Below are 9,110 nucleotides of genomic sequence, written 5' to 3' on the forward strand. Positions count from 1 at the left end.
ATTAAAAATCTTTGTTAATTTTTCCAACACAAAAACATAAATACACATAAATCCTTCAATAAGAACAATTTAACTCCTTATGTTGCACCCTACTCTTTTTCCCCTTTAGTATTATAATATATAATATATTTTTAAGACAATCAGATTATGGGAGTAGGCAAATGTTTTTCCACTTTCAGATGAGCCACAGTGGAAATGAAACTAGAGTGGAAAAAATGTTTGCACCCCTGAGGAAGTTATTGTTATAATACATTTCTATTATTGTGCAGTAAATAGTGCCGCCCAATAACATTCTGTTTTCTTGAACTCAATGCACAACACAAAGTATTGTTTTGACAAGAGACACTTGTTTTGAGAAGTGAAAATTGTCAGTTTTATTTATTATTTATTTTAAGCATTTTTAAAATGTTAGAAAACAAACCTGTGCCATTATATTGAGGACAGCACAGTATGTATTGCAATATAAAATTGTACCAATATATATTACAGTCTAGTTTTATATTTCAGAACTAAAAAGGACAAGTCTCTGTAAAGTAATATTGGTCATATTTCACCCCAAAATAAAAGGAAAATCTTTTATTTTATTTTACATATAAAAAATTAAGCCCATTCTTAAGACCCTTATTTATTTAGATTTTGAAGAACCGATAACATTAAAAAATGTGTCTATGATAATTTACTAAACATAGATAAATAAATTTTTATAACAATGAGAATAAAATATATATAGCATTAATTTTGGGGTGGAATATGACTATTCCTAATGAGATTCATGCAAAATGAATCAGTCCAGGAAGATTGAAGGATGCTCTTAAACATACTCTTTTAGAAACACTGTATAAGGAAAACAACCGCACCACAGCTTCATCAAACCATCCCATCATGATCTAGAGGTAAGATAAATATTTCATCGCTTTGGAATCATCACCACTGAAAATTATTAACTTCAGTTAAAAAAATAAATCCCAAGTAAGTTCTGAATCTTGTTTGGATGAATGAAAACTTTCCCATGAACAGCAGCTGATAACAGAAAGAAAAAGAAAAAAAAAAGACGATGCTCATACAAAGGACTTTGATTCAAGTTTTCAATTGATTTGGAGGATTTCCCAGCAGCAGCAGCAGCAGCCGAGTCTGAATGAAGCAGCAGCCCTTTGTTTTGAAGACCGTTCCTCATGTGAGTTATGAGATCTTCTCGTAGAACAGGAGGTAGGCTTGGGAACTCTGCACTTTAGCCTCTGGAACCGGATGAACACTGCTGTCACTAACGTGAAACCACGATCCTTTACTGGCCTCGGCGTGACCTGCTACGAGAGGATGATTGGAAATAGATAATAATAAACAAAACGTCTTTTTGTTTCCAACTAAATGCAATAAGCTTGCATCAAGTTTGACAGATTTTATATCCTATAATATTAATGCATGTTAGTTAAAGAAAAAACTCAGCAGCGTAGATACTCACAACCAGCATCGAGCCCGTTTTCTACATGATTGTGTGTTGAAGGTCTTGATTTGATGTAAGCGGTGTAATGTCCAGAGCGCATGGTGCCGCTGTGCTCCACTATACCATAAAGACTATACAGCACTCGCCTCTCGTCCTCCTTCACTCCCTAAAACACAAACATTGTTTAATGCAGACAGTTTTGAGTGAGTTCACTGAACCCAGAACTCAAGGAGTGATGGATAAATGTTGTGAAGACCAGTGATCATTTCCTCACCTTGCAGCTTAAAGAGCAGAATGGAGCGAGATCCAGGATCTGAGGAAACTGCACATGTCTGTTCACCTTACAAACACTGTATCCAACCTACAGGTGAATGACACAATGAAGGGCTTAATGCAGATTTCTTTGAGCTGACTGTTGTGTAGAGATGTGACGGAGGAGGAACAAGCGGTTTTACCTGCTGGAATCTCTTCAGGTGGAGCGTGAGAACCGCTGGAGGATCAGAGATCAGCATCTGCTTCAGGGCATCTCTGTAAACAGCTTTCTTACAACCTGAACACAACGACAAAATCACAATTGAGGTTTATGAAAAAACTGGACGGTGTGCAATGATTTCTGGAAGCTTATTGTGATCATTTAAAATATGAAAGTGGTCAGGGATGAATAAAGTTATAACATGGAATATATTTTAATGTATTTAACGATCGCAAAATGAGATGTTAGAAAAAAGCTAAAACAATTAGCATGCAAAACACGGTCATCAACATTTGAAAGGGAAGAATAAACATCTGTATTGTAACTTGTAGTGTTAGTTGGTTCTTCTATCTAGAGATCGAACCAAAAAAACTTCCAAAGATACAGTTGACATTAGTAATAGAGTTTAAGTTATTTCCGTCTCAGCGGTGGATACATGTAGAAATCATAATACAGAATAAAAGTGTTATTTTATGTTCACCTGAATGTCATACAACCATTAACCAATATCATTAACAACACCAGTATTGTTAAATTCTAGAAATACTAAGTAACTTAAATATGTTTTAAGTGGTTCGGCTGACGAAATGTTTCTGGGCTGTAAACTGAGGTTAAAACCGAGACAAGAGAGAGCTATGCTAATAGTTGAGCACCGTACCGTCTTCGGCTTTATGTCCAGACTGGCGTTTAGTGCAGGTGACACACATCAGTCTGTTGTTCTCCATCAGCTGTTCCACCGCAGTGAACTGATACAGACAGGACTCCACCGAACACTCCTGCTTCTCTGGCGCCGTCCTGCTGGCCAGGGACTGAAAGGCCAGCTCCGGGTCCTGATTCACTACTGTGTATTCTTTAGCGTCACACAAGGCCTCGTCTCCAGTTGTTTTTAGTGACATAGCATTCAGTTCTTCTACTAACTGATCCTCTTCATCACAAAGCTGGTCAGTACCGTTCTCTTTCTCAGTTGCATTCACATCTTCTGTTTCTTCTCCCTCCAAAGACACGTCTTCAGTGGTCTGGTCCTCAGTGGTCTGGTCTTCAGGGGTCCGGTCTTCAGATAAGGCAGTGAAGCGGTTGTTGACAGAAGTAGCAGGTTCTTGCTCGGGTTCCTCGTCATCTTCAACCTCATTTTGTGAGCATGCAGGAGGTTTCTCAAGGTTCGAACACTCCTGGATGTTTTCGCCTGACTCTGCATCAGCGCTGCCATTTACTGATAGACTCTGATTGGAGGAGTCTGCTGGATCAGTGCTGCTAGCTGTGCTCTGATTGGTCAGAGAGTCAAGACTGACCTTACTGTCCAGTTTCTGCTGACGTCTCTGACCCTATGGACACAAAAGTCAATAATAAGCATATAGCTGTATCTCATGTCATCTGAATTCTACTTAATATTTTGGAAATTATGTTACTGGAACATATGTGGAACAAACATGTGACAAAAAAAAAACAAAAAAAAAAAACGTAAAACTTAATTCAGATAATTCAGGCATGGTGTCATTAGAGTTTGGAACTGCAGTTAATAATAAATAGCAATATTATGCAATTTAATTCTGTCTTATATAATGGCGATATATACATAAAAGAATTTAATTAAATGAGCATTTATTTAAAATTTTTCTCAAAATTCACTAAAAAAATAAGAAGAGTCGAGGCTAAAATGTGCATTAATCCACCAAAGCGATTATTAATAAATGTCAATATAAAGGCAAAATATAAACAATAGAATTTCTATGAGATTTAAAGAACATTTATTTTACCTACTGCGATATTTACTCAATTCACACACACAAAAAAAAATGTATATGTATATGTATATATATATGTATATATATATATATATATATATATATATATATATATATATATATATATATGTGTGTACATATATGTGTGTATATATATATGTGTATATATATATATATATATATATATATATATATGTGTGTGTATATATATATATATATATATATATATATATATATATATATATATATATATATATATATATATATATATATATATATGTGTATATATATGTATATATGTATATATGTATATATATATTTGCAGCTAAAATGTTTGAAAATGTTTCAGCTAAACATTTTTGCAATTTAATTCTGGCTCATATAACGGTGATATATATACACTAGATTTTAAATTGAATTAAGATTTATTTTAAACAATATATAATCAATTCACACACACAAAATGTCTGTTAATCATTCAATGCAGTTAACACTAAATATTAAACAGCCTGGTCAATATATATGAGCATCACTATTTATAACATATGTAATAAAGACATTATTATTCCCACTTTATTGATTTGAACTTGTGTGTGTGTGTGTCTTCACCTTGGCTTGTTTCTTGGCCTGTTTCTTGGCTTTCTTCTGCTGGTACTTGCTTCCTGTTCCTGTAGGCAGGTCTTCATTCCCATTGGCCAGAGATGCTGTGTTTTCTCCGTCTCTATCATCACTGACACTGCTGTGATACTGAGTGACCTTCTTCTGGTTCTTCTTCCTGTAAGCCTGGAGGAAACACTCATATCAGTTTATTTTTCCAGAATATTCACACGAGGGATAAAGAGTCTATATGACGCTCACCTCATCAGCTACAGGAAGAGAAAGATCCAGAAACATCTCTGTCACCAGAGACACAGTTCTGCACTCTTTACACATCAATGTGCTGCTCATCTGTCCACCAAACACTCGGTCCACAAAGTTCTTGGGTGCACCGTTTTTCTCATACTCTGGTGAAAACGATGCAAGAGGAAGTCAAAGACATAGATATCATTTTACAGGTTTTGTGTTCAATCATGCTTTAACATTTCATTAAAATATTTCCTTTGCCATTCTGGTAATCTGATAATGTCTTGTACCTTTAATAACCTTCTTCATCTGCTCAGCTTCTAAACTTTTGCCAGAGTTTTTCAAAGCCTCCAGAATTCCAGAATGAACTCTCTGGAAAACACAGCACGAGGACTCCGTTACAGTAAAACGTCTCTAACATTCTTTATAGTCAAATGACACGAGTCCACTGCTAAACTGATGCACATTTCTTCTGGTCTGTGTTCATGTGCTGTTAGAGGTCCATACTTTGACTTCTTCTGCTCTCATGCCGTCCAGAAGGTACCGCAGAAGCTCCTGACTGTCCTGCTGCTGGAAGCCTTTAAATCGTGGAGCTCTGTCAACAACAGATAACAAGAAAGAATGCATTTATTTAATAGAACACTGAAAAAAAACGTTATATATATATATATATAAGTCGCACCTGAGTATAAGTCGCATCAGTCCAAAAATACGACGAGGAATAAAAACATATAAGTCGCATTTATTTAGAACCAAGAGAAAACATTACCGTCTACAGCCGTGAGAGGGCGCTCTATGTTTTCAGTGTAGACTACAGGAGCACTGAGCAGCATAGAGCGCCCTCTCGTGGCTGGAGACGGTAATGTTTTCTCTTGGTGCTTTCTCTTAGTTCATGTCAAATTAATTTTGATAAATAAGTCGCACCTGACTACAAGTCGCAGGACCAGCCAAACTATGAAAAAAAGTGCGATTTATAGTCCGGAAATAAATTGCAATAATATTTTACTAATATATATATATATATATATATATATATATATATATATATATATATATATATATATATATATATAGTAAAATATTAATGCAATTTAATAGAATTGTTTTTCATTTTAATATATTCTAAAATATAATTTATTCATGTGATCAATTCGGAATTTTCAGCATCATTATACCAGTCACATGATCCTTCGTTTGTAATATTTATGACTTTAAATTCACTTTTGATTATGTTATTATATTTTTTCTGACTAAAAGTAGTCAGTGGTTAAAAAAATAAAACTGACCTAATTTTAATGACCCCAAACTTTTGAAATGTAGGGTAAAATGTTTTTTTTTTGTTTTTTGATTTGGAGGCTGATATTTGTGACTCTGGACCACAAAACCAGTCATAAGGGTCAGTTGTTTGAAACTGAGATTTATGCATCACCTGAAAGCTGAATAGGTAAACTTTCCATTCATGTATGTATTATGATTGGACAATATTTTGTGAGATACAACTATTTGAAAATCTGGAATCTGAGAGTGCAAAAAAAAAATCTAAATATTGAGAAAATCACCTTTAAAGTCGTTCAAATGAAGCTCTTAGCAATGCATATTACTAATCAGAAATTATGTTTGAATGTATTTACGGTAGGAAATTTACAAAATATCATCATGAAACGAGATATTTACTTAATATCCTAAGGTTTTTTGGCATAAAAGAAAAATCTATAATTTCAACCCATACAATGTATTTTTGACTTTTGCTACAAATATAACACGAGGCATCTGCACTGGGAACACTCTTGTTTGGCTACTTACTTTTTACACACTTGTGTGAAGAGTTCTTTCGGGGTCACCACACCTTTCTTGGTCTCCTGGATTTCATTCAGTAGCTGACACATCGCCAGCGTGAGCGCCCCGGGCCTTTCCAGCTGGATCTGAAGAGGATCCTGAAAACATAATGTGAAAACATCCTGTTAGATGAAGCTTTACTCATAAAATGATCCAGAAGAGAACACACTGTGGCTCAGCATCAGTACCAGCTCAGATGACAGGCCAGGAGTTATGGTGAAGCAGCTCTTCTCATCTGTGATCTGGTTCAGCAGTTTACGCAAAAACTGCGTCTGTGATAAATTCTGAGCGGGAGACGAGAACATCATGGTTAGCGGAGCATGCAAGCGTGTTTCTGTTTGTTATGTGAAGTGTTTTATCCTCTGCACCTGCACGACTGCATTGAAGAAGCACGTGTTGCCCAGATTACTGAGACCCCTGATGCTCACGACACCAGAGCTTCCTTCGGATGCTGCTTTCTGTCTTCTGGGACTCTCATCATGATTTGAGCTGCTCTTTTGCTTCTCCTTGATCTCTTTCTCTTCGTCCAGTGCTTGCTCTGCAGGATTCGTCACTAAGCTCTCCTCCTTCTTTCTTTCTGCAGAGTATGCATGCAAATTGATGCTTTTTAAGGCAAAACACTACAGGCAAAATCATTCTTATTTCATGCACTGGTCAATTTTAAGGCCCTTCTGCTTCCAAAACATTTCAGACTAATAGTAAGAAAACCTCCAAAATACACAATTAAGTGTTTATTTATTACAGTTCACCCATTTAAATTATGAAACATATCTTTACAAATAATTTCCTCAAATGGAGTCGGAAATCTCCCCTTCAGCAGGACTTACAGTACATACAACTTCCCAGTTTATAAATTGACGTTTTTTATAGAAATGTTTGTTTATATCATTCGCATGATTTATATCACATTTTATTCCTAACATGGTGAATTTACTTTTACTTTTTTTGCCCGTTTACACTATTTTCTGATTAATGGAGTGATTAATATACCCTAGTAAAAACTTCTAACTCTAATACGTCAATCAAACTGGAATTTTGAACATGGCTTAAATTTTCCCATTTTAGAATCTGGAAATGCAAATTAGTGCTTATTTAAGTAGATAACATACAATTTGCATATTCAAAAAAAACTGTTTTAGAATATCAAATACCTATATATAAGATAGATAGACAACATCTCTAAAATGACTTTTTTTTTTTTTACGTGTATATTGCATAGCGTATATATAAACGTCCTAATGATAATCCGCTCCTAAAATGCGTAAACTACAGATATTTTAGAAGCGTAAATTGACCTAAGAGCTCTAAAACACCTACTTCTGTTGGAGTTCCTCTTGCTAGGATCCGTCAGCACTTCTTTTCTTATGTTTGTGATCAGCTGTGCCAGCTTCCCCGTGCTGGAATACTGAACTTCATCATCACAGATGTAACACCTGCGGCACACAGAGCTCTGAATACACAAACCTGCCACATTTCAGTGAGGAGGAGGATGTGTGTCACTCACCAGACGCTCCAGACGTCCAGACTGAGCACTAAACAGTGTGGCTCGGATCGAGGCGTCTCGTAGTGCTTGATCGCATGCTGATTCTCTGATCTCCCGCAGCCCTGACGAGGATCATAACATGGGTTTTTATGTGCAGCTGGTCAACAGTAATGTGTTATAAGTCACCTGAGCACTTACTCTGTGGCCACATTTCAGGCACACCCACACAGCTGGACTTTCTCTGTCAGGTTCATCCTCTAAAATCTGCTTTTCAACAGGTTTGTCTGGCTCACAGTCCTGACACGAGCTCCAGTGCTCATCCAGACCGGCTTTCTTCAGTAAGTTGTGCTCTATTCCTTTACGGATGTGAGCGCAGGACACTCCTAACAAAGCATCAGGAGAATCGTGTGAGGTTTCATGATTAAAATCACTGTTCAAGGGCAGCTGTCATACATGTACCTGCTGTCTCAGGACTTCTGTCTGCTCGAGGACTTCTGTCTTTCCCCTTCTTTTTACCCATTCTGGTTTATAGAGGAGCACCTGAATGGGGTCAAAAGCATGGCATGTATATTAACAGCACATAAAAATACAACATAATACATTTATTATAACAAATAAACGCCAATGATTGACAATAGATCGTTTATGACTGTATATGCAAATACCGTTCTCCGATACAATAAAGTTGAGTCAGCTTAATTAGTATAGAATTAATATTGGACGTTAAATCCACCGAAAATGCAAAAGAACTGCAGCAGCTGTTATTTTCAGAAGAGAAACATGACGAGAACCGTTCAAGTATACTTACGAAGCCACGAAAGTCATTTAAAACTCTGTAAAGGGAATTTCATCCATCCAAATTCCCGAAATTAAATAGTTTGTAGCGACACAAGCTGCATTATAACATCAGTGTAAAGCATGAGCATCGACTGCTCGGAGAGTGTTTCCGGTTGAAGCGCGATACTTTATTTCAAAATAAGAGTCTGACTGAAGCGTATTTAAATTCATATTGAACAGGACACGTGTCTTTTTTGCCACTGTCAAAGGCTATATATATATATATATATATATATATATATATATATATATATATATATACATTATAAGGACTTATATATACATTATAAGTCCAGCTGTATAATGTTAATTAGACTAGATTTACACTCAGAAAACATTAAAACTCCCTATTTATTGAAAATTTTGAAATTTCCCCCTTGAGACCTGCACGCGTAAGACTTTTTATGATAATATTTGTATTCATAAATATTATCTATTTATGACTACAAACAAATT

General features: G+C 35.8%; 1 protein-coding gene across 1 annotated transcript; it reads right to left on the reverse strand.

Annotated features, from left to right (window-relative positions):
* Positions 1-989: 989 nt before the first annotated feature.
* On the reverse strand, positions 990-8,767 carry LOC113079233 (ubiquitin carboxyl-terminal hydrolase 16-like). The gene is made up of 17 exons (XM_026251451.1): positions 8,626-8,767; positions 8,277-8,357; positions 8,016-8,200; positions 7,839-7,939; positions 7,652-7,767; positions 6,703-6,911; positions 6,523-6,618; positions 6,302-6,432; positions 5,006-5,093; positions 4,789-4,870; positions 4,514-4,659; positions 4,265-4,438; positions 2,572-3,235; positions 1,897-1,991; positions 1,716-1,802; positions 1,460-1,607; positions 990-1,304 (listed from the first exon to the last, which is right to left on the reverse strand). Exons 2-17 carry the CDS (start codon positions 8,335-8,337, stop codon positions 1,180-1,182), a joined length of 2,508 nt encoding a protein of 835 aa, XP_026107236.1. The 5' UTR covers positions 8,338-8,357; positions 8,626-8,767; the 3' UTR covers positions 990-1,179.
* Positions 8,768-9,110: the final 343 nt, after the last annotated feature.

This window comes from Carassius auratus, unplaced genomic scaffold (genome assembly GCF_003368295.1).
Source record: "Carassius auratus strain Wakin unplaced genomic scaffold, ASM336829v1 scaf_tig00027474, whole genome shotgun sequence".
Lineage (NCBI taxonomy): Eukaryota > Metazoa > Chordata > Actinopteri > Cypriniformes > Cyprinidae > Carassius > Carassius auratus.